The sequence below is a fragment of the Enhydra lutris genome, unplaced genomic scaffold (assembly GCF_002288905.1).
Source record: "Enhydra lutris kenyoni isolate GAN:26980312 unplaced genomic scaffold, ASM228890v2 scaffoldscaffold49, whole genome shotgun sequence".
In the NCBI taxonomy this organism is placed as follows: Eukaryota; Metazoa; Chordata; class Mammalia; order Carnivora; family Mustelidae; genus Enhydra; species Enhydra lutris.
This window is the reverse complement of record NW_019154133.1, coordinates 12,384,735-12,410,416: the sequence shown is the minus strand read 5'-3', so window position 1 is coordinate 12,410,416 and position 25,682 is coordinate 12,384,735. Positions and strand designations below refer to the sequence as shown.

Below are 25,682 nucleotides of genomic sequence, written 5' to 3'. Positions count from 1 at the left end.
TAAACTTGAAAACTAAGTTAGTTATACTAATGGATTATAGAAATAACTATCATATAATGCTTTTAATTAGGAATTTAATATTTTTTAATTACCATAAGTTGATGTTTATGAATCATTTGTGAGATACATTATAAAAAATACACAGGATATAGAGTTATAGAACTAAAGCCAAATCATAATACGATTGATGGAAACATGAAAACAAAGCTATTATCTACAGATAGAAATAAAGAAGGATTACATAGAAATCTGTTCTGTTAACTGAAGCAGCTGGAGAAAACACTATTATTAGCCATTTGTAATAGATAACGAATCTCCAAGAATAATGCCCAGTTTAACTTAAATAAATTTTATGATTTTTAAAGTAACCATAAATCTGCTGAACTTGGATAAACTGTTGGATTCTGAGTTTTTGGTAAAATGTTATAACACTCGGATTAGATAAATAACCTATATTATATACGTAAAATATAATATATATTTTAGAAGAAGTAACATATTATTTTACAGTATATCTAGGGCTATTTTCAATGTTCTACACTCTATATTCATTGTAAATAACTGTAGTTGAGAAAACATACCATTCTCTAAAAATAAAAACAGAGAGCTTTCATTAATCTGAAACTAAAGATTAGCTTTCCATTTCTTGTCAGGATCCGTGTTGCTAGCTGTGGAAAGAAAATTAGAGAGTAAAAATTTAACAAAAGATAAGCAATGGATTTTAAGTTATTTTGTGGCTAGAAATTCCTAAAATAATTTTGTTGCTTAATATAAAGGGTATTTTTTGTACATATAAAAGCACTGCTGAAGCTTCTACACAAAATTCAAGTTTCAAGCTTCTTGATTTTAAGGATTAAAATTCTATAAAGATTGTTAATTTGTTGAATTAATCTAACACTAGTAAACATTTATAGAATTACTGCTTTAATATTTTTGAGTTTACTACCTTTACTACTGCTAAAATGTTTGGCTGTTCCCAAATCTTCTGCATGTAAAATTCTTTGTGGTCTTGTGGTAGGGAGAAGAGAGGCTATCTTCCCATTACATGCCTTTGATTGTAGTTGTGGTGGGTAAGAACTGCAACCCCTAAGCAAAATTCTAATTCCTGTGGGAGCTTTAGCTTCCAATTTGTGGTCCACTGGCCTTTCACTACTAACCCTTCATAGTGCTTTTTTCTCCTTCTTACAGTGACGTTCAAGGAAGGATTCTGGTAGGCGTTATTTTTCCTAAAAGCAAACTAGTTTGTAAAAAAAAAAAAAAAAAATATATATATATATATATATATATATATATATATGTGTGTGTGTGTGTATATATATACACACACACATATATATATTTTAAATGCTGGTAACAAAATAATTGAAATTTGGAAGTATACTTACATATTTTTCCTTCTTTTTCTAATTTTTTCAAATGAAGTGAGACATTATGTTCAGCCATTTTATGTAAATGCTCAGGAATATCCTAAAAGAAAAAATGAGGGTGAAAGAAGACATTTCTTTTTTAAAAAAGAATGAGTTAATCTTGTTGAAATTATTAAAACATGGAAGAAAAGGAAAACTTTAACTTAAATACATTTTTATATAGGAATAATCAAAGTGATTTCACTTTGTATATGTCTTGCTTTAGGCCACTCTATTTTTATCTATATACCTATACATAAAATAGACTGTAAGATCTATAAGGACAGTAACAGCATTGGTTTTGTTCATTACTATATACCCAGTGCTTAGCACTGCTTAGCACCTAGTGGGAACTCCGTATTTTATGAATGAATAAATAAATAGCTGTAAAAATTATTCTAGAGTTTTGATGGTACTATGGACAACTGACCCTATGGTTTACTTATTAGGTTACATGATAATATCCTTGTACATTTCCCTTGGTTATCCTATCTCTGTCATCCTTTAGTTTTCATCTGGAAACTTCCTTAGACTTCTCTTAAACTTCATGTTTACTTACATTGAGTTGTATTGTTGACTCACTTCTTACTCAACCAATTTAACACAGCAACATCACATATTACTGTTCCCCAAATATAAACTTCCAAAACCAAGCCCTCTCTTAAGCTCCATTACCATATACTATATCCACCACTGTGATCTTCTAGATCTAATTATGCGACTCCTCTGCCTAAGATCCTTCAGTGGTCATGCCCAGGTTATTGGCTAATGCCCATATTTTTTAGGATGGCAGTCTACCATGATCTGATCATGTCTGTCTTTCTTGCTTCATTTCCTGAGACTCCTTTCCTGCCCATCTACATATGCATTCTGTGCTCCAGTCATATGCAATCTCTTTGTGGGTTTTCAAACATATACAATATACATATACAATGCTCTTTTATTACTTGCAAAGCATGTTTTTCCTTCTGTCTAGAATGACTTCCTCCTGTACTCTGGCTTGGAAAATGCTTGGAAATGGCTTCTTCAAAACTGGTTAAGTTTTTAAAGTTTTTAAAGCTTTTCCAGACAAGCCTTGATAGCCTGCATCTTCCATCAGGTGAAATTTATTCCTCTTTCTTTTATGCTCTGATATACTGTGTAGAAGTCTTATAGGAAGCCTGGTATGATAGAAAAAACAAGACTTGAGTATCTGACATCTCACTTTTGAGTATGTGATATCTGCTAGTTGTGTGCCTTTGGGAGTTACTTAGCTCACACTTTTTTAAAGTCTATTACATTGGAATAATTGTATCTTTATGTATTAAAAATTCGAGGCGTATGAATTAAGGGCCTCAAATTACATTTGTAAGTGTAAACCAATGAGTACAGAGTCTACCACACAATAAGGTGCTCAAAAATGATTAAGTCGGTATTATAAGCATCTGTTGAACATGTCTGTTTTCACTAAACTATGAGTCCTTTGGGGTAGGGATATACAGTCATCTTTGTGTCTCAGTACCTAGTCTACTGTGTGGCATACAAAGGCATCCAGTAAATGTTGAATGAATAAATCTCTCTAGAATACCTATGCCATTCTATACATAACAGGTATGTGACACATTTTTACAGTGAATACAGTGACTACACCTCTAAATGCAGAATCATCATTTTGAAGGGATGGACAATTGCTTGATGACTCATCTGGGAGGGTGATTCCAGAGTTCTGTTGTCTGTACTTAAGTTAGGAATAAAAATCCCAATGTACCAATGTATAGTCTAGTGTGGCTATATTCTATTATTATGAGAAAATGAACTCTTTCACAGAATTTAAATATTTATATTACCCTTTTGTAAATGGCATTTTTTATCTTTAGCCGTTTTAACCTAAGCACACTGAGTATATGATTGTTTTTTGATCACTTGGGCCAATGGAACATTAAATTTCTTTACTAATTATAATTGTCCCCAGGTACTTTTCACTCAAATGTATCTTATGGCTATACAGTTTGTAGTAGTGGGAGGTGGTTTTTTTTTTTGTTGTTGTTGTTTATTTATTTATTTTTTAGTAATCTGTGAACCCAACATGGGGCTTGAACTCATGACCCTGAGATCAAGAGTCAGCACACTCTTCTGCCTGAGCCAGCCAGGTGCCCCAGTAGTGGCAGTTTTTATTTATTTTATTTATTTTTATTTTTTTAAAGATTTTATTTATTTATTTGACAGAGAGATCACAAGCAAGCAGAGAGGCAGGCAGAGAGAGAGGAGGAAGCAGGCTCCCTGAGAGAGCAGAGAGCCCGATGCGGGGCTCGATCCCAGGACCCTGAGATCATGACCTGAACCGAAGGCAGCGGCTTAACCCACTGAGCCACCCAGGCGCCCCTAGTGGCAGTTTTAAAACCCAGGTAATCTTTGCTGAAAAATGGAATTATACTAATCGATTGTCTCATAGTGCTGTTATATATGTACTCAGAGGCCACTGAAGTGAGAGCACTTTTTCCTCTACATTGTAAGTTATTCTAGTCATGTTCTTTTATACGTACTTTCTCCTTCTTCTCCCTCGTTAGGCATTGCTACTATTTTCCACTGCTATTAACCTAGTATGTCACTAGCAGATCACCCTTCTCACTTGCTTTGGGATAGGACACCAATTGTCAAGATGGCTACAATAATACATAAATCATTACAAAACTTAATCATTAGGGTGTTGGTAATAGTCTCTCCTAAAAGATGAAGTATGTAAGGTTTAATGATAGCTTGGAATGTTTTTTTTGGGTTCTCCAGGTCCATTTCTATTTGTTTAACTTCTGTGTTCTAGAAAGTTGAGATTGCTGATCTTGAGTTTATACAAGCAGCACTACTTATAAAATTAATAGACTTATTCTGTTCTGGATTGTATTTACCATATCTATAGTCTATTACAAAGATTATTCTAATAAAACCATTGCTATATACAAATAAGATAAATGAAAATTACCTTGTAAATGTTTTTTACAAGCTCCATTGCTGTAAATGATTTTTCAAAATTATCACGAAACAATGTAAGAATTTGCTGTTCTCGGATATTTCTGTGAGAAATGTATTCTAGAATTTTAGCTTCAGCGTTATAGATAACTGGGCCATGTCCTGAATTAGAATTATAAAAATTATTTCAACCAGATAAAAAATATCAAGTACAAATGAAGTTAATTTGTTCTATTTAACAATAATTCATATGCTGTACTGAAAAAGCACACTAAGTATATTAATAAATAGGAATTACTTGGAAAACCATACAGATAGAAGATTTAAAAATTATACTCAATGCCAAAAAAACAGATAATTATATCAAAATCTGTATGGAATATTATTATATATATTAAAAATAAAAAATAAACATTTAACAATAAAAACAGCATCCACAAGAGTAATGATAGGTAATATTTATAGAGTGCTCATTATTTGCCAGGCACTTTTCTAAAGGTTTAATATATATTATTCTTAGAAGAGTCCAATGAGGTAGCAACTATTATTATCCCTTCTTTGTATTTATAGCAGAAGCTAAGATATGGGGGGGTGGCAGATAACTTGCGCACAGTTACACGTTGAAGAAGAGATGGAGCTGGAGGGCTGACTTGAGAGCTCTTAAAATCAATCACTCTATGCTCTTAACCACTGTGTCACACTTAATGTAAGAGATTGAAAAGGGGAATGTAAAAAGTAGCTTCATGTGACTAAGATCTATTAAAAATTCACAAGAACCACAGTAGAGCTTTAAGAATCTTACGTATAAGCTAGTAATTCAGATATGTCAACAACCCAGATTAAGTTATATTAAAATCTAATTGCTCTTTAAGATAGTTCATGAATTTATGACACGAGTCTGCAAGAGGGGTGTTTAAAATTGTTGAGAACAAGATATTCAGAGGCGGACTCACCTGTTATCATGTAAAGAGCATGGGCTTTGGTTAGAATATTGACAATCATTTACTTGTATGGGGCCATGAAGGTCTGAATCCCTGAGCTTGTTTCTTCAGCTGGGCAGTAAAGTGAAGTAAAGCTACCTGCTTTACTGGGTTTTTGTTTTGTTTTGTTTTTAAAGATTTTTATGTATATATTTGACAGAGAGAGACACAGCGAGAGAGGGAACACAAGCAGGGGGAGCTGGAGAGGGAGAAGCAGCCTTCCTGCCAAGCAGGGAGCCCAGTGTGGGGCTCGATTCCAGGACCTGGGGTTATGACCTGAGCCGATGGCAGACACTAAATCAGCTGAGCCACCCAGGCACCCCGTCTCTGGGTTTTTGTAAAGACAACACAGTATAGGTCCCTGCACAGCACTGGCCAGGCTCTCATATATGGTGGCTGTGGCTACAGAACACAATTTACATATAAGCTCCTGCTCTATCAGAAGCCGGTTTAAGGATTCATTAAAGCAAACACTCTAAGAACCATTATGAGGCAGCCTCTCATTAGCTTTGCTTCATTCAGTGTGAGTGAAACATATCTCTTCTCTTTAAAAACAGCTGTCAGCTTCCATTCCTCTTGTGTCATAATATGAATTCAAATGCCCAGCTCCACTATGTTTCCGATCCTCTCAGCAAGAGAAACTCATGAGAGAACATAAGGGTACTGACGATACTCTATTTACAGATCTTTCTGTGACTCTGGTTAGGAACAAGTTAGAAGGACTTAAAAAATTAGGTAACCTAGTTTCTTTTTCCTTCTGGGCCCTCTTGTTGAGTCTTATCTTTCTCCACTTTTAGGATGGAAGGGAGATTCATGCTGCAGAGCAGTGTGCGACAGCTGAGATACTAAAACAGGTTTCTTTTTCTGGAGAAGTGAAATTAATATAGTTTTAGAGTTGACATAGAAGCTACAGATATTTCAGTAGTGTGAGTTAAAGAAACTGAAGCTCAGAGTTCATGGCTAAAATGTGGCCTGCAACAGAAATCTAATAATTAACAAAAGTGAAGATACCAAAAGATAAATTTATTTATTTTGTTTAACAGTTCTATTAATAGCTTTAAGGGTGTTAAAAAATAAACCTTGTATCTTTATAAAGTAATTAATGTAACTCTCAGCCTTTTAAAAAAAGATTTTATTTACTTAATTTAGATAGAGGGAGCATGTGAGTGCAGGGGCTGGAGGAGGGGCGGAGGAGGAGGGAGAGAATCTCAAGCCCATTCCCCACTGAGCCCAGAGATCGATGGATGGCTGGATGCAGGGCTGGACTGCATGACCCTGAGATTATGACCTGAGCCATGAGCCGAAATCAAGAGTCAGTCACCCAATCGACTGAGCCACCCAGGTGCCCCAACTCTCCAGCTTTTTTAATTGCATGGCTAGTTAAGACTTAGGGGCATAATTTAAAGAATTGCTTTATGGGTATCTCTTCTAACTCTGAAAACATATAAAACACACATATAGACAAATCAAAATGAACCTTCTTCATCATTTCACACAAATGGTTTGCTAGATTTAAGCAACTACCCACCTGGATATATAATATCAGCTTTGATCTTTAATAGCTCTTTTAGGGAGTTCATATAATCATAGAGGTCTTCAAATACAGTTGTTCCTTCCCCTAGGATGCAATCTCCAGAAAAGATAGCATTCTCCTCTTCTAAAAGTAGAGCCATATGATCATCGGTGTGGCCAGGTGTGTGTAAAACCCTGGTTAAAAGAAAACGAACAAATAGCAGCAATTAGAAACTCTTAGGCTTAGAAGAAATTATTCTCCAGCCTTATCTCTGGATAAGACACAAGTGGTGTCAAACTGGGTAAAAAGCTCCCTTTTCTCTTGTGGCCCACTGAAAATTATCATCAGAAAATTCTCTGCTTTAAATCAGATTTCCCACTCTGAAGGACAAATTTAATACTTTTCCCTTTTTTAAAAATTTTATAAATAATAAGCATGCACCAATTACAGCAAATGTCGAAAATAGAAAGAAAACTACTTAAAGGAGATATGAATTCACAATCATTCCACTACTCAGAGACAGTGCTTTTATTATTTAAAAACATTTTGTTTTTTTCAATTTCCTTTGCATAGATGTTTATTTTACAATATACTTTGTGGTGAGACTTTGAGAAAAAAGCACTTTCCTAAGTTGCTGTTGGGAGAGTAAAATGTATAGTATAACACATACGGAGGGGAATTTGGCATTTCTAGCAAAATTACATAACCCTTTGACCCGCTGGTCCCACGGCTAGAAATTGACCCTGAGAATACACGTTCACAAATACAAAAAATATATACAAGGTATTAATTACATTACTTATAAAAACAAAATATTAGGAACAACCTAGATATCCAACCATTGGACAGACACTATGGACACATTGTGGTAAACCACACCATGGAATACAATGCAGCAGTCATCAAAAAAAAGAACGAAGATCTCTGTGAACTGATATGGAGTAATTTGCAGGATATATTGTCAAGAGGTAAAAAAAGTGTGGTTCTTTTCATGCCTCTGCTTTACTGCTGGAGCAGGCCGCAAGCTGTACCTATGTTGCAACCCAACTATCTACCCCCTGACCTTAGTCCAGTGTTCCAGGCCACACAAGGCAGGCGTCAGGGCAGGGTGGTTGGTGTGGGTCCTGGAGCCTGGGGCTGTGTTTGGCCTGGGGTTCAGAGCTCAGGTCCACAGGCCCCTGTGCTCTGCAGCCACCCTGATGAGGCTGCATGGCCCTGGGCCAGTCCCTGACATCAATTTTGCTGAATGTGCCACAAAGCAGATCCTTGATTCTGCCAGGGCTATAGACCCTTTGCAGTCAGCAAGTTCTCCCCGTACCCCACCTCTTTTTGGCCTTATCACCAACCATGTTTTAGCCACACAGCCATCCAGACTGAGAAGATCTGGAAACTTGGGGGCCATGTGAGCCACGGCCGCAGCCCCACTGGCCACCATCTGCGGGGGTAATACTGGTGGCATGTGTCACCACAGCATCAGTTTCAACACCCATCATCCAGGTTATTTTGGAAAAGTTGGTCTGAGACAGGACCACTTAAAGAGGAACCAGAGCCCCAACCAGAGCCCCAACCAGAGCCCAGCTGTCAACTTTGATAAACCAGGAACCTTGGCGGGTGAGGAGACTCAGGTAAATGCTACCAAAAACAAGAAGGGAGGTGCTCCTGTCGTTGATGCAGTGTGGTCGGGCTACTAGAAAGTTCTGGGAAAGGGAAAGCTCCCCAAACAGCCTGTCATCCTGAAGACAGCAAAGCAGAAGAGCTGAGCAGAAAATCCATGGGTGTGTGTGGGAGCTGGGTCCTCGAGCCATGGGGGAGGAGGTTCATTAAATGCTAACCAGAGTGGTGCCTGGGTGGCTCAGGGGGTTACGCCTCTGCCTTTGGCTTGGGTCATGGTCTCAGGGTCCTGGGATCGGGCTCTCTGCTCGGTGGGGAGCCTACTTCCCCCCTCTCTTTGCCTGCCCCTTTGCCTACTTATGATCTCTCTCTGTCAAATAAATAAATACAATCTTTAAAAAAAAAATGCTAACCAGGGCTTTTCTCTTAAAAAACAAAGCATGAAAGAATGTTTACAGTTGCTCTTTTGTCCAAGAAATGTTGGGGAAATAAAAAGGTATACGTATATATTTCCCTATTTTTGTAAAAAGAAACGGAAGATAGATAAAAAACTAATGAATTACAGCTGCCTATAGGGGCAGGCAGGTGGGATGTAGGGAACAGAGATGCAAGTAAGACTTATCTGATAGTAACTTTTTTTTATTAGTTTTAACTTCTGAGCTATGTAAATATATATCCTAAACATAAAACTAAAACTATAAACATGAAAGAAATCAATCTTACCATATACTGGAAAGATAGCACAGTCATGCTACTATTAGTTCAAATAATTCTGAAATACGAAGATTATACATCTTTAATAGAATGTATCTTAAGGTTAAAAGAAATGGAAAGATTTTGAATTTTACTTAATAGGTTTATTGTTGGCAGTGTTACTGGTTACTGTGTTTCCGAAACTGTTTTGTGTTTACTGTATGACAATATAAACAATAAACTGATGTTGAGAAGCAAGATTTTTACTGTGGGATAAAGAAAAAAAAATACATGAATGAGGAAATTAAGGTTTTGGGGGTTGTTTCTCATCTGAATTGAGGAATCATTATGAATTCATCATTTCATTTTTTTCCTTAACTCTATGAAAAGCCCAGAAGTAATGACACTCCACAAGTCTTGAGCATGCCTGACACTTAGTTCTGGATGGAACTGAAATACCATTTCCCACTCAAATAAACCAGGGCTTCTTGCAGACATGGCTTGCTCCAGGTCTGGGACAGGGAAAGTAAACTGTGATATGGAGACTTTTTTTTTTTTTTTTTTTTTGATTAAACCCATTGCAACCTATTGATGAAAGTATACAATGTTACATGAAAATAATTCCAAGAGGCATTTTCCACCACTATAAGAGTATGTGGGTGTGGGTGTGCTTGTATCTTATGGACAATCTTAGGAACAATCATACATACAATGCGTTTACAAACAGACCCCCAATCTTTTTTAATCTACAGAAACTCACTTGGAGAACCACTCTTTTTCAGAGTCTGCAGACTGTCTTATTCATTGATGGGTTCGGAGTGCACCCTCTATTTGTCCCCCCACCCCCTACTCCAGAACTCAGTAATGGTTTTCTTTGATAACCAAGGCAACAGATTTCTTAAGTTAGGGGATCAGAAATTCTAATTCTCCAGTCACCTGGGTAGCTAATGCTTTAATCTGCATAAAAACGGTGTTAAAATTCACTTCACATAGGCAGAAGGAAAAAAGGAGATGACATCAGAGGTGCTTTGCTAAAGATCAGAGGAACTGCAGCTGTGGCCTTCCCATTCATCAGGTGGCAATTTATCTAGTTCTGCCACTTCTGTGATAGAGTGGACTTTATAAAGATGGCTCTCTTAGGAGATTTAGAATAGTCAACAAAAGCTGTCGGACTGACTTTTCTTTGAGAAATGGAACTCAGGTCACTAGAAAATTCTTGAAGGTTATATTCAGAATCAAATCCTACTGAAAAACCTGCTTCCTACTTTTTTACCTAAGGGTTCTTGGTGGGTATTGTCCCCATCTCTAATGTATTTTTCCCCCCAAATTGGCAAGCAGACCAGATCAACTGGACATCAAATACTTGAGAACTTAAGTAGATTTTACCTTCTGTTTATGGAACTTTTGCTTAATGATGAATCTTCTTGTTAATATTTAAAACAACTGGGTTTTATTTACTTGATAAAAATGGAAATAGGAAGCATCGTCATCAGCAAACTAAATGTTTTATTCAGATTCTAGCATAATTATAATTTATTTTTGTGAAAAGGTTATTTACTAAGTTATTTTTTAAAAGATTTATTTTAGAGAGACACACACACAGAAACAGAGACAGAGTGGGGAGGGGCAGAGGGAAGGGGAGAGAGAGCCTTAAGCAGACCCCATGCTGAGTGCAGATCCTGAGGTGGGGCTCAAGCTCATGGCTCTGAGATCATGACCTGAGCTGAAACTAAGAGTCGGATGCTTAACCAACTGAGACACCCAGGCACCCTTGTTGTTGTTTCTTGATCTGAAAGCTGCTCATGTGATTTGTTCAGTTTATAACAATACACCATGTTGCACATGGATGATATACACACTTTTCTTGTTGTATATGTTAATAAAAAGCTTAAAATAGGGGACACCTGGATGGCTCAGTCATTAAGCATCTGCCTTCAGCTCAGGTCATGATCCCAGGGTCCTGGGATCGAGCCCCATACCCGGCTCTCTGCCCAGCGGGTAGCATGCTACTCCCTCTCCCACTCTCTCTGCTTGTGTTCCCTCTCTCACCATTTCTCTCTCTCTGTCAAATAAATGAATAAAATCTTAAAAAAAAAAAAAAAGCTTAAAATAGGGGAGTTTGGGTGGCTCAGTCAGTTAAGCATCTGTCTTTGGCTCAGGTCATGATCCCAGGATCCTGGGATCGAGCCTCACACTGGGATTCCTGCTTAGTGGGGAGACTGCTTGTCCTTCTCCCTCTCTCTCTGCTTCTTCTCCCTGCTGTGTCTCTCTCTTAAAACCTTACAGTATATGGTCTGTTTATGGCAGATGGGTGGTAATTAACTACCAAGGGCCGAATGTTCTTAATCTGCAAATTAGGTATAGATTTAATATCCACGATTCTGTGATAATTAATAAACCAGTACTGTGATTCCCAAGCCTTTGAGATAGGTCTTTAATGTGTGATGGGGGAAAATCAGTATTGTCAAGAATACTCTCTGAAGAATTAGTAATGTAATGTTTATTATCTTTTGGTATCATAAACAAATTACAGGAGACACTATCATATTTCCAACAAGAACATTTTAAGAAAATTGCCCAGAAATTAGTTGGGTTTATAAATTAAATTTACAAATCAAAGGCATATTAGGAAAAAGGGAACACTGGCTTGAAAGGGGGCATGGATATCCAGTTATTTTCTCTTTCTCGTTCACTTGCTTATCCACTGCCCTCTGTAGATATTTATTACCTGTTGAATAAATATTCAGTGTTTCCATATGCCAGGGACTGAGGATCTGAAGATGAATCTGGCTTCTGCTGTGTATCAGAGAATAGCTAGTTTATCATCAAACCTCCTTCCTCTTTCTCCTGGGCATGAAGTTAAACCCTATTTCCCAGCTTCCCTGCAGTCAGGAGTGGCCTATGACTGAGTTTATAGCCAGTGTAACAGAAGGTCTGGTCTGTGAAAGCCTACCATGAAAGATCCCTTCCATGCTCCTTCTCTGCCACCCACTGGACTGGCTGAGGTGAACAAAGCAACCTTGAAACCAACTCTTGAGGATGGTGGAATCACAAGATGGAAGGTGTCTAAAACATTCCTGCAGGGGGGCCACTTGATAATCAGGAGTCCTTCCTGGACGTTATGTGATTGGGAAGAAAACTTATTTCATGTTTGAACTATTATATATTTGGGGGTCGGTTTGCTACAGCGACTGGCATTAACTAATACTGTGAACCTAAAGGGTTGATGACCTTTTATGGAGATACCTACTTATACAAAAATTACAATAGAATTTAATAAGTGTTATGATAAAATAACGTAAGTTATATGAAAGTTAGAGGAGGAAAGGGGCGCCTGGGTGGCTCAGTTGGTTAAGCATCTGCCTTTGGCTCAGGTCATGATCCTGGGATCAAGCCCTGCATCAGGCTCCCTGCTCACCAGGGAGTCTGCTTCTCCCTCCCCCTCTGCCTCTCCCCTTGGCTTGTCCTCTCTCTCGCTCACTCACTCTCTCTCTCAAATAAATAAAATCTTAAAAAAAAAAAGTCAGGAGGAGCAGTTAATTCTGCCCAGAAAGGGTTCCTGAAATAAGTAACTTGTGAACTGAAGTCTGAAGAATGAATAGGTAAGTATTTATGAGGGAGACAAGTAGGGGGAAAGTCGTGATGCATACCTGGTAAAGGGGAAGGCATGAGCAAAGGCATGAACATACATAATGTGTCCAGGTATCTGGATATGGTTAATTGTATTTGCAATGGCGGTGGTAGGAACTTGGAAGAAAAGTGGTTTGGGGCTAGACAGTGACATGGTAAGGAGAATAAACATGATCTCATAGGCACTAAGAATTATTCAAGGTTTCAAGTGACACTGGGTATGAAGTGTAGTTTGGAAAGGGGAGCCTGGAGACAGGAATACTAAATAAGAAGTAGTGGTAGTGGACATGAAGAAAAAGGGACAGCATGGGCAAATATTTTTAAGGTAAAATCTAACATGATAAGATGTGGTGGGTGGGGAAAGGGGGAGTGATAAAGATGAACTGAAGCCAGCTTCTGTCTTAGAAGCAAAAATAAAATCTTAAGTGCTGAGAGCAGTAGGTGTTCTGAAGTCAGAAAGCAAGTAGACTGTGGGGGATAGAGGAGAACCCTACGTAGTTCAGTTTTAAAATTACTGAGTATGAAACAACTTTTCGACCTGATTTAGGTCATGGGGGATTATGGGGCTGACCTAAAATGTATTTACTTTACGTATGGGTCATCTTTTAGAATTGAGAGCATGAGAAAGTCCTGAATTTAGTTGATGAGTAGAGCCCAAAACCATTCCCAGCAGGAAATACTTATCTATTTCTTAATTTAAATTTTATTAAAAAACTGGTAATCATGTAACTCAAACAAATAACTTAAAAAGGGTGGATAGAATGAAAACTCTTCCTTTTCTCCTATTTCTCAAGCAACCTGGTGTTTCTTCCCAGAGTACCATGTTATCAGATCTTCTATATCCTTCCCGGGATATTCCTCACTCATACAAGCAAAAATTCAGAAATCTTCCTTTACTCCCTTTTTATAAGACACATACATAACCCTCCCCCTTCCCTGATTAAAGGACATTTACTGACCTGAGAGTGGCACCTTCAGTTTTTATCACATCTCCATCTCGAAGATAAACATATTGTTGTTTTCCATCTCCTATAATTTCTTCTCTCGGAGGATCCCGTGGGAGTTTTTTAATGCAATATGTAGTGTCTAGTAACAAAACATATGAAATATATTAAGTCATACTCTAAGTGATAATTCAGCCTTTTAAGAGATCAACTTTCTTTCCTAATGTTTTTCTTGTATTTGGTTTTTGCAGTAATTTCTTAAGCCCTTTCTCTACCCCATTAATTTATTTCAGCCATTTTTATTCTTTCTTGTTTCAAACTCCTTCCTTTTGTAACACTGTTGCTTAATTCATGATTTTGTTCTTCTCTAAGTCTGCAGTCTACCTATTCAATTTTGCACTTTTGTCATGTCATGTTTCGTATCTGATTTCATTAAAAGTATGCTCTTTAAATTCTTCAATGAAAACAAAAAAAATAAGAGATCAACTTTTCATAGAGCTAACTGTGAATGACTGCAAAAAATATTAACATTAAGAGACAAGAGAAAATGGGATGGATTATAGCAGCCTATCTCTGGGATTTGAACCATTTTTTTCTACCTCAACAAAAGAGCTTTTTATTCTCTCATGCACTTCTAGGTCTACATAAAAGCCTTTGTGATTTTCTAGTCACTCTTATTTTATATGAAAGTTTGAAAGTAGTTCTTCATAATCTTGGCTAGCTTTGATATCAAGATGGGTGTTGAAGAGGCAGCAATACAGAACCGAGGAATGTTTTTCTGTCCAGTCTTAGCATATAGCAAAAGAAGTCATGGCATCATGGCAGTACTTAGTAACAAAATGATGATTAACATAGTGTTCTTTCTGTGACTGCTGAAAGAAAGCCCCAAACCCAGGACTGAGATATTACACCATTAAAATAAATTTAACCCATACTACCTCCCACTGACACAAAGAAAATCAATTAACCAATCAACAGCTGGGTGCCAAGTATACTATATAGAGTGATTACAAGCACTGTGACATTGAAGTGCTTAAAAACTATCACAGTTGGGGAAATAAAACTTACAGATAAGAAATAATTAGAGAACTATACTCAGTACCATTTAATGAATGCTAAGTGGGTTATTCAGCTAATAAAAGCAATAGTTTAGAGAAAGGAAAACAATTAGGAAAAAATTCACAAATATGACAGAACTTGAAGTGTGGCTTACAAGATGAATGATTTGGGAAAAGGTACAGAGAATGATTTATAGGCAAGGGAACAGTATTAGGAAAAGCATAGAAATGACAATGAGCATGGCAGATGTGCAACAATGTATGCTACCAACTTGTCTAATGCAAAACACTGGCTGAGACATGGAGATAAAGACAGGGAGATTAGATGAGCTCAGATCATGGAAGGCCTTAAATTGCCTTTCACAGAAAAGAGGAATTTAAACTCTACCATATGTGTGCCACTGTACTCTCTTTAGAAAGAAAACCAAATAGTGTTAACTGATCAATATGGCAGCTCTAGGTGGGACACTGGAGGGTGAGAGATCAGAAAGACCAGGAGGGGATGACTTGTTAATAACCCAGCTGGAAGAATGTGAGTATTAGAACTAAGGTGACAGCAATGAAACTTGGGAGAAAAAGACATTCAGAGAAAAACTGACAAGGCACAGAAGTCAGGCTAGTATAGGAGATAAGGAGATAGAAATATTGCAAATATAATAAAAATAAAACACACTGGGACTAGACCTTCTCTCTCCAGCCCAAACTCTATTATTTTATATCTTAGAGGCTGAAGCAAAAAATAATATGCTATTCTGGGAAATGGCATTACATAATAAGGCTGTCTTCATTCTGGAGTGAGATGGGGAGGTTTTTTGGTATGTGTTTATTTTTAATCTGTATAATTTTGTCTTTCAGTAAAGAAGGAGAGGTATTATATTTCTAGTTATGAGACCTCTGGCACACAATCCTTCCAAAAAACTCACCATTATCTTGAAATTACAAAACAAATGTCATACTATGAAATAACTTTGTGTCAGTTTTTAAAGTTATGTACAAACATGAATACACACACATCCTACTCACAATAACAATCTGTCTAGGCAGGATGGAGAAGGGTATGCTGAAAGCAATCATATAATAATTGTTATATTTAATAAAAGCTTATGGAGATATAACTCAATATTATAAAATTCATTCTTTCAAAGAGTACAATTCAGTGTTTTTAAAATATATCCAAAGAGCTGTATAACTATCACCACTATCTAATTTTATAACATTTTCAAAATCCCTCAAAAAAACCCTTTACCCAACTGTAGTCACTCCCTATTCACTCCTCCTACCAGCCCCTGGCAATCACTTATCTACTTTCTGTCTCTATCATACTATTTTAACAGTAGAAAATCTTTCTTGTTAAAGGTTTGAATAATGGGTTATAACATCATTGTTAATGCTAATTATGGAAGCTGATGCAAACATGTGATATTATAATACTTTCTAATGAAAACACAATCTAACTGAGAGGCATAGAAGCAAACATTTGACTCTTTAAGACCGGGATGGGAAATGTATGGCAAAGACCCAACTTCAGCTGCAAAATAAATCACATATTTATCAGGTCACAAAATATATTTTATAAGATTTACTCAAAAACAAGCCAAAACACTGGGGCAGCCTGGGACTATATAGTTCTCATGTCTAGTAAAATTGTGGCTTCCTGCCAGCCACTGGGAGTTCTAGAATTATATACTGATTGTATCTTAAAGGTTTGAAAGCAGGTTGCTGTATCTTTTCAAAGGAATCTTACAAATGACACTTGTAATTTTGGTGTGGCCAGTAAAACCACAGGTTGTTAGAATCATAAAGCAGCTGACAAATTTCTGCCATACTAATAATTAACTGAAGTAGTAAAATGATATGGAGCAAAGAAAATAATAAAACAAAATGGAACAAGAATGCTAGCAATTAAGGGTTTAGAGAATGAAGAAATACATGGACTCTTGAGGGGAGATTCTGAAAGGTACCTCTGCACTGTTTCAGTGCTGGGCAACTCAAGGTCTAGCTTCAATACAGTTCAGAATGAAAGTCGATGAGCTACTTTTCAAAGTATTAAAATTTTAGTGGCTATGAGGCAGGGTCAAATTTCTCCTTATTTTCTTTAAGTCATAATCTATTATGCAAATATTCATTATTTTGTATGGAACCCAAAAATGATTTAAAATTTTTAAAAAAGATTTTTATTTTTGAGAGACAGTGAGTGTGCATGTGCGTGTGCACATGCAGGGGGAGGGGCCAGGGAGGAGGAGAGAATCTCAAGCAGATTCTTCACTGAGCATGGAGCCTAACACGGGGCTGCATCTCATGATCCTGAGATCATGACCTGAGCTGAAATCAAGAGTCAGATGCTTAACCAACTGATCCACTCAGGTACTCCTAATTTTTAATTTATTTATTTATTTATTTATTTTTTTAAGATTTTTATTTTTATTTATTTAACAGAGAGAGATCACAAGTAGACGGAGAGGCAGGCAGAGAGAGAGAGAGGGAAGCAGGCTCCCCGCTGAGCAGAGAGCCCGATGCGGGACTCGATCCCAGGACCCTGAGATCATGACCTGAGCCGAAGGCAGCGGCTTAACCCACTGAGCCACCCAGGCGCCCCCTAATTTTTAATTTAAAGATATAGCTTAGGTGTCTATTAACAGATGAATGGATAAACAAATCCTGGTATAGTCCTCCCACGGATTACCACTTGGCAATAATGGAAAAACCTATTGATACTGAAACATAGGTGATCTCAAAAACATGACGCTGTGTGAAAGAAGCTAGAGAGTGATTCTGTATGCTTCCATTATGTGGCATTTTAGAAGAGGCAAAATTAATCTATAGTGAAATAAAGCAGATCAGTGGTTGCTAGAGGGGGAATCATTGCAGACAGGCACGAGGGGACCTCTTTTTGGGGTCATGAGAGTATTCTTTATGTTGACTAGATTGGTCACAAAGATGTTTATCAAACTATATTCTTAAAATGGCTAAATTTTATGTATACAAATTCAAGATCAATAAAGTTGATTTATGAAGGAGAAAAAGTAGGTCATAAACATTTAAAATGTTTAACATTAACATTTAATTTAACATTAAATTAAAACTCAGGCTAAAAAATTTGGCCAAAGCTAGTCAAGAACCTTCAGCATAGTTTTTTAATTCACAAAATGTAATGGGTAGATAGACAAGAGAAAGGTGAGGAGAAGTTAGACTGAAAGATGATTTCTTGTGGCATACAGTCCTCTAGGATTGTAAGAAAGGAGGCTAGAGGGTAACAAAGTGAGGTTAAAGCGTTTTTTATAATGGGCAGCCTGGTGATCTGGGGTGCTTTGGTTGATAATATCTTGGTGTCCTAATTGTAGTCTCAAGTCCTAAAAAGAAGACATTTAAAAATATTTAAAAACACAAGATGAATGTGTATGTATGTCCCTTCTGTGAATGAATGTTCCTGACCCTCCTGTCCTTCATATGCCCTGAACTTGCCAAGTATACCCCAATTCTAGTAGCTCTGCTCCTGCAATGTTTTCAGTCTGGTATAGGCTCCTCTCAGATACCTGTATAGCTTTCTCCCTCTCCCTAGCCACCTTAGATACAAGCCACTGCCTTCTGTCACTTTATTTTCTCTCCCCTTTTTCTTCACTTAGCTTTATTTTTCTTCATAGCACCTATCACCTCTGACCTATTATTTATTCACCATTTACCTTCCCTACTAAAATGCAAGCTTCAGGAGAGCAGAGTCTTTGTTTTGTGCACTGCCGCATCCCTTGTGCCAAGAACAGGGCCTGGACAAGAGTGGTCACTTGAATTTGTTTAAGGAAGGAAGGAAGGAATCGATGTGTGTGATGGTGAGATGGGGGTAAAAGGACCAAGATGGTAAAGTGTCAGAACTTTCAGGGATGGAGAACTGTCAATACAATGATCTTTCCCCATGCATTTTCATGTATCATAGTAATTGCCTTAAAGTTATGGAAGACCTGAGATCATGTTTAGAGTGTGGACAGTAATAGAAGCTACCTTGTAGACCCATGTAGTGTTTATCACAGGCTTGGCACATAGTAAATGCTCAAGAGTGGTTAGTTATTATTAGCTCTGAAGCAGCAAATGTCATTATTACTACTACAGACAAAATCCACTGACCTTCTCCTCTGGGAAAAGGGGGAAATTAAGAGGGATAAGAGTTTTGAAATAGAAAATAGGACTTTTCCTTTCCTCTTTTGTTAAACTTGGGGGCAGTATCAAAAGTATATTAATTTCTAAAAGTACCATATAAGTATATGAGGTATTCAGTAAATGACTGGCTTACTTACTTCTGTAACAGAAATAAATTATTCTGAAAACATAGTTTTTCTCAAAGAGCTTAATTAATGTTTTCTGTTTACCATTATCGATGCTTTTACAAATATCTCCTATACCCCCAGTATGATCACGGTGCCAATGAGTCACTATGATTTCCTGGATTGTTGTGTTAAATTCAGTCAGAGCCTGCTTTAAACAGCTGATATATTCTGGAATTGCTGGTTCTCCAGTGTCAATGAGGATTCTCCTGAAAATTAAATGGACGATAATCACACAATTGGAACACAGAATTAATAGAAGCATATTTCTCACACAGATAATTCCTATTACATTTAAGAAACTGCTTAAATTGCTTGGCTTTCAACCTGCTTGAAAACCAGCTATATGATATTGTGCCCTAACTATTGTAATCTCACTGTAAGAAAAGTTCTTTGAAAAAATCTTAGAGCTCCATATAAGTCTGAACTTGGCAAGTTCAAGGCACAATAATATTGAATACTTACATACCACTTAAATATGGCACTACTCCAAAGACCTTACATACTTTAACAATTGTGTTATTCATCACGATCATTTAAAGGAGGTATTTTATTATATAACTTGCCCAAGGTTACTCTGCAAATAAATGGCAAAGCTAGCATTCAAACCTGGGTATTCTGTCTCTAGAATATGTGCTTTTATCCACTCTGGCTTTGAGATCTTTTACAACATATTCAGACGTCTCATAGATATGAAAGAATTAGATTCAGAGGTATTCCTCAAGAAACCTAGTCTTCTGCACTACATGCAAAACTTATCATTAAAGTTTTACATTGGCTTCCTTCCACATGAAAATGAAAGGAATAGGGAAGCATGGGGAGATGTCTGAGTTGCTTTCTTTCTTTACCTAAACAACCCTATCAGTTATATTTTTCTGCTTGTGGTTCTGAACCTTCTTTATACTGTTTGCCCTTCCTCACCATTTCATGGGATGATGGTCTTTCTCTATAAAATTTTCCTGATTTTACATATATGTAAATAATATATATATCTAAATATGTATATAAATATAACATATATATGTATATATATATATATAAGCAGGACATCTTCCTCCTCAAGAACCAACTCATAAATTTTTAAATTCATGCCACTTCACAATAGTACCTCCCTAATTCAGGTTGGGGGAGAGAAGGTTAGTCTTGATGAGAAGTCTCAGTCATTCACTCATTAATACATTATTAACTATAAATTATCTACTATGTGCCATGCCTTTCTTGCAAGACAAAAAATCCTGTTTGCATTCTAGTGGAAAGTGGGAAGAGGAAGCTATGAGAACAAAGAGTAACAGTGACAGATAAACAACATTCTGCAGAACATTCAAATGGGGTAAATATGACCTGAAGTATCTGGATGGCTATTTTATATGGGATGGTTTGTTTCCCTAACCCTGTTCCCTGAGATGCACAGCCAAAAAAAAACAAACTCTCCTCCAATGGGGGAGGGGTCAGGGGTGGAGGTGGGGACAATGGCCTTGTGATCCACAGGCTTTTATCTACACCTTAAGTTCCATAGAGCAATGGCTCTACTTTACAAGTACATAGTTATAACTGCTCCTTCTGGAGAAAGGGAGACGAGATGGATATACTGGCCCACAAATACATTATGAGGTTCTGTAGGCAGTGGAAATATATGGAGGTGGTGGTTAAAAAACATTTAGGAGGCACAATCAACAGGATTTTTTTTTTTAAACAACAGGATTTGGCATGGAAAGGGAAAAAAATTAATGATTTTGAGGTTTCTAGGTAAGATGACTGGTGTGTGATTAATGAAGAATATAAACACTGGAGGGAGCAAATTTGAGATAAATATGGTTTGGGTTATGATGAATTTTGATGACGCTGCCAGCCATCTTTCCTTGCTTTTTCTTCATAGCACTTATTACCATGTGACATATTATATATTTACTTGTTTATTAATTTTGCCTATCTCCACACCTTCCCACAGCCTACAAATTTAAGTTCCATGAGGGGAGGAACCTGGTCTGATTTTGCCAGGATCTAGATGGTGGCATGAACTTGATAGTAAATGTTCGTTGGATGAATAAATAAGGTAGTGGCTTTCTTTCATTTTATTTAATCATCAAAACAATCCCAAAATTGTACCCTCATTGTACAGATGAGGAAACTGAGGCCTTGACATGTCAGACATATATGTAATATTGTAACTTGACTAGACTCACGAATTCCAGCACAGGATATATTTGAACCCACACCTTTCTAACTGCAATGCCCATTTTCTTTGGATATGGGGAATACTTCAGTAGGTTTTGATGGACAACTTTAGGTAATGGGTTCTTAACCTTTTTGATGTTTTGGGCCCCTTTGGCAGTGTGGCCCATGGACTAGTCTCAGAATAATTTTTTTGGAGTGTATAAAATAAAACATGTAAGATTACAAAATAAATCAATTCTATTGAAATAGTTATCAAAATTAAAAAAAAATTATGCTATAGTGTTACATGTGCTTCTTTACTACCATATAAAGTAACAAGATCAGCATCAAAGCTTAGAATAATCATAACTTCTTTTCTTTTTTTTCTTTTTAAAAAAGATTTTATTTATTGTTGAGAGAGATAGAAGGAGTGCGTGTGCATGCACGCAAAAGTAGGCAGAGCAGCAGGCAGAGGGAGAGGGAGAAGTAGACTCCCCGCTGAGCTGAGCAGGGAGCCCAGCAGACACTTAACCATTGAGCCACCCAGGTGCCCCAATGATCGTAATTTCTAAATGGAGATGAATACACATGCAATTTTGAAATATCTATCATGACTATAATATGCAATGAAAATATTAGAGAAAAAAATCATAGGTACTGCTACTACCACTATGGTTTGTTGTCCATATTCATAATTGAATAAAGGCTAATTTTCAGTCTGAGGTACTTTAATAATGGCATAATTCTGCTCCCCCCCCACCCCGCCCCGCTAAGGTGAGACTCCCTGAACTATATCGTTTTTAGGACCATAGAGTTTCGATTAAGAACCCCTGATTCTGGTAGAGGAGGAAGAGAAGAGATGATAAAATCAGGTCTAAGTTACTATGAATGAATTATTGTTTGTTGATGTACCCCTAGTAATCTAGAACAGTCCTGGCCACAAAGTAAGCACTCAATATATATATGTTGAATGAGTTTAGTTCAAATTCTAATGAATGATTACCATGTACAAGATACTGTGTTATGTTCATTATAAGATGCAAATCATTAGGTATTTTCTGAGCACCTACCATGAACCTAGTGTTGTCTGGATGTTATGATGGAAGAAGTGATAATAGTAGCTAACATAATAGTATGCTTTCCATATGCTAGGATTTGTTAAGTGCTTTTGATTAGATTTTTCATTTAAATTTCACTGAATCTTCATAACATCCTTTGAGGTGGATGCTATTCAATTCTCAGTGTACAGATAAAGAACCTGAAGCTTAGAGAATCAACTGCCTTGTCTGAAGTCATAAACTAGGGTTTGGATTTAGGTGACAAGAGTACAGAGTCTTAACTCTAATTACTACATTAGATTGCCTTTCCCTATTAAAAGATAAACTATTTGCCCTCCAGGGAGTTACAGTTTTGGTAATAAAGGTTAAAACTGCAGCTTTTAGAGTTTCTTGAGCAGAAGAGGAACATGGAAATACTCTTCAGAAGATCTGGCTATTATTTATCCATTCAAATGTTACTGAGTACCTATACACTAGGCATCACACTAGGTTTAGTAATGCTTTAGGGAAAATTCATTTGAAACCCAAATGAATTTCATTTGGAAATTCATTTGGTATTCCCTAAATTCATTTAGGGAAATTCATTTGACACGAAGGAAGTTGGTAAGATCACGTAGGTAGGGAATATAGATGAGAACAGAAAAGACTATTACATCTTAAGGAACTCACACACTTAAAGATCTGGTAAAGAGGTGGATTCCATGAAGGAGATTGAGAAAGAACAGCCAGAGAGGTAGAAGGAAACCAGGAGAATGTGGCATTAGCAAATCAAGGAGGGAATGGTCAACAGTGTCAAAAGATACTGAAGTTCAAATAAAATGGGAATGGAAAAATGCCATTGGATTTGGTGATATAGGAGCCACCTGTGTGCATAGTTTTGTGCAGACAGGTGGATACCAATATCTGAACCTCTTACTTGAACCCAATTAGTATTCATTGCTTGCCACCTGACTTCTACTTTATACGGTAGAGTAGCATTATCTACACACTAACTTATTCTAGCGCGACTATATGGATTCATCATATATGTATCACATATGAGTGATTCCACTGGCCATTCCACCCCATGACTTTATGTGAGTAGTAGTGGAAGCAGTGTAAAGTGGGAGACCATGCATGTCTTCTCTCAGTTACTTTCAGGTTATTTATGTCTCTTTTTAGCACAAGTACTTTGCTACACCGAATGTGGTTCTAGTGTTTAAAGATAACAGTATGTATTTTTCATACAACATGCCCCCCAAATGCAAGCCAACTTCTTCATCTGGTTTTCAAACAGAACCAGCCATCTGCTTTATTGCTGGAAGAAAAAGCAGGCTGCACCAAACTTATTGTGATTGTACATGATCTCTAATACAGTGCCTCCTAAGAGACTTTTTAGGGCAATTTTGACTATAGTCAATTTTTAGAATAGGTACTGATGTTAGAACTAGCTTAACATGACACACTGAAGAGAGAAGAGAATGCCTATGGACTTCTGGGGTGAGGGAGTCCCAGACAAGACAGACTCTACTCTAAAGTATTTTTTTTCCGCTGAATTCTCTATCGTCCTAGATTCTGGAGGCTGCCTAAAGCTCCTGTACCTACTGGACCCTGCCTTGTTTCTTCTGAACCTAACTTCTGCCTGTCTGACTTCAGCACTTCTAGTTCCTTCATTCTGCTCCATCTAAAATTCTGATTTACTGAAAAAAGGCAAATCCAGCAGATACTTCAAGTGGAAACTCCAATTACTATTAAACTGTTTTTTAGAAATCAGTTATGTTAATTTTAACACATCTTGAAATATACAATTAAATTCTATGCTTAAGGGGAACGGTATTTTATTTTTATTTTGTATTACCTAGGGTATACTAAAGACGAAGCATATAAAATTTTGTTCATGCACATTTGTGGAGTACACCGTTTCTCACCACTTAGGCAAAATTACACTAAAACAATGCAGCTGAACAAGAGAAGAATCTTAGAAATACATATAGGTTATTCCATATGCAAAGTAACTTAAATGAGGCTACACAATAGTAACGAAAACCAAAATCAGTCTGCTCCTCTTTCCCAAGAACTACGGGGCTCCTTGGTGTTTCAGACTCCAGCAATTTGGAAGCATGAAAATCCTGCCCTCTGCCGCTTAGTTAAGAAAAAGGCCTCAGCACAATTAATCACTTTTGTGAAGGGCAAGTTATACTCTTGAGCAAAACACTAGTGAAAAGTCAGAAGGTGAGCAAAGTAAATGCTTTCTTGGATTTTTAACTCCAGGCGATCCTAATTTCTCGACAGCTTAAACACTCACCCTGTCATTCAACATTAGGCAAAGCCCATTGGGTTTCAAAAGCAGGTAGTTTTGATTTTTCTCACTATTTCACCCTCATTAGTCATTTCTGAGGTAGGTTACCAGCCGGTATTGCAGTGATTTGGGGGAGGCCTGGAATGGGGGCGTCGGAAGATGGTCCTCGGTGCGGCTGCCTGGACCGGACTGGACACTGAGCTCCAGGTTGCAGGGGCGCACAGCCTCTCCGCCTTCGCCGAGCAGTCGTCCCAGCCCCAGCTCTGGGCATCCCGCAGGCCGGGACGTTTGTTAAAGAGGAATAGGGACGTTTACCTGGTGCCGATCCCTACCAAGTAGGTGTTGGTGCCCTGCAGGGTCATGGGTCCCGGGTTACAGCCCAGGATGCGCACCACCCGGCTGGAGAGCCGCTCGATGCGCTGCAAAACAGCCGACATGACCGCCGCTGCAGCCCGGGGCGGCGCAACTACTCGAACGCGGAAGCGGCTACTAGGCCAATGTAGGGGAGGAGGTAGGGCGGGGCCAGCAGTCGCCTGATGTAGCGCGAAAGGGAGGAGGGGAAATCGCCTGCTGTGCTGGGGGCGGGGCCAGAGGTCACCTGACGCCGCCCGGGCTCCGTAGGCGGAGGCGGGAGCGTAGGGTAGGGCGCGAGGCGTGAGGCTTCTCGAGGCGAGGTTGCGTTCGGCTGGCCGCGCGCCATTTCCTGTCACAACCTGGTGATTTCACAGCAATTTGTGGCGTTCATCCCAGAGGACGAGAGACATTTTAACCTGGGAAGTCTTGTGGAGCACAGGGCAGGCCGATTTGGGGTTAGTTATGGAGCACTATATTCTGGGAAGGTGGGCTTATTTTCAGGCAATGGCGATGTGTGTGTGTTTTGTGTGTGAGGTAAGAAACCTGTTTGCTTTTTATCATAAATAGGGGCAGCTAGTATTTACTTAGTGCTTACTGCCATGCTAAGTGCTTTTTCTAAACACTATCTCATTTAATTCTCCTAAGGACACGAGGAGGAAGGCACTATTTTTATGTTTGTTCTACAAATGAAACGGGGATTTGGAGACTTGGCCGGGTGCCAGCAGTCTGAACCCAGCTCAGGGTCTG

General features: G+C 37.8%; 1 protein-coding gene across 2 annotated transcripts; it reads right to left on the bottom strand.

Moving 5' to 3' along the window:
* LOC111156842 (lactamase beta 2) lies at positions 1-25,066 on the bottom strand. Of its 2 annotated transcripts, none has more exons than XM_022517942.1 (7): positions 24,897-25,066; positions 19,137-19,300; positions 13,736-13,862; positions 6,858-7,036; positions 4,363-4,511; positions 1,386-1,467; positions 1-668 (listed from the first exon to the last, which is right to left on the bottom strand). In XM_022517942.1, the coding sequence occupies exons 1-7, from the start codon at positions 25,016-25,018 to the stop codon at positions 625-627; spliced, it is 867 nt and encodes a 288-aa protein (XP_022373650.1). In that variant the 5' UTR covers positions 25,019-25,066; the 3' UTR covers positions 1-624. The 2 variants fall into 2 exon arrangements, with proteins under 2 accessions (XP_022373650.1, XP_022373651.1); XM_022517943.1 differs by lacking the exon at positions 24,897-25,066 and adding an exon at positions 24,588-24,772.
* Positions 25,067-25,682: the final 616 nt, after the last annotated feature.

Excerpts from the sequence above, each read along its gene's own strand:
- LOC111156842 (XM_022517942.1), bottom strand. The coding sequence starts at position 25,018 with ATGTCGGCTGTTTTGCAGCGCATCGAGCGGCTCTCCAGCCGGGTGGTG. Across the intron at positions 19,301-24,896 it reads TTGGTAGGGATCGGCACCAG|GAGAATCCTCATTGACACTG; the intron begins GTAAACGTCCCT and ends TTTAATTTTCAG. Across the intron at positions 669-1,385 it reads AGAAAAAGAAGGAAAAATAT|CTAGCAACACGGATCCTGAC; the intron begins GTAAGTATACTT and ends TTCTTTCCACAG.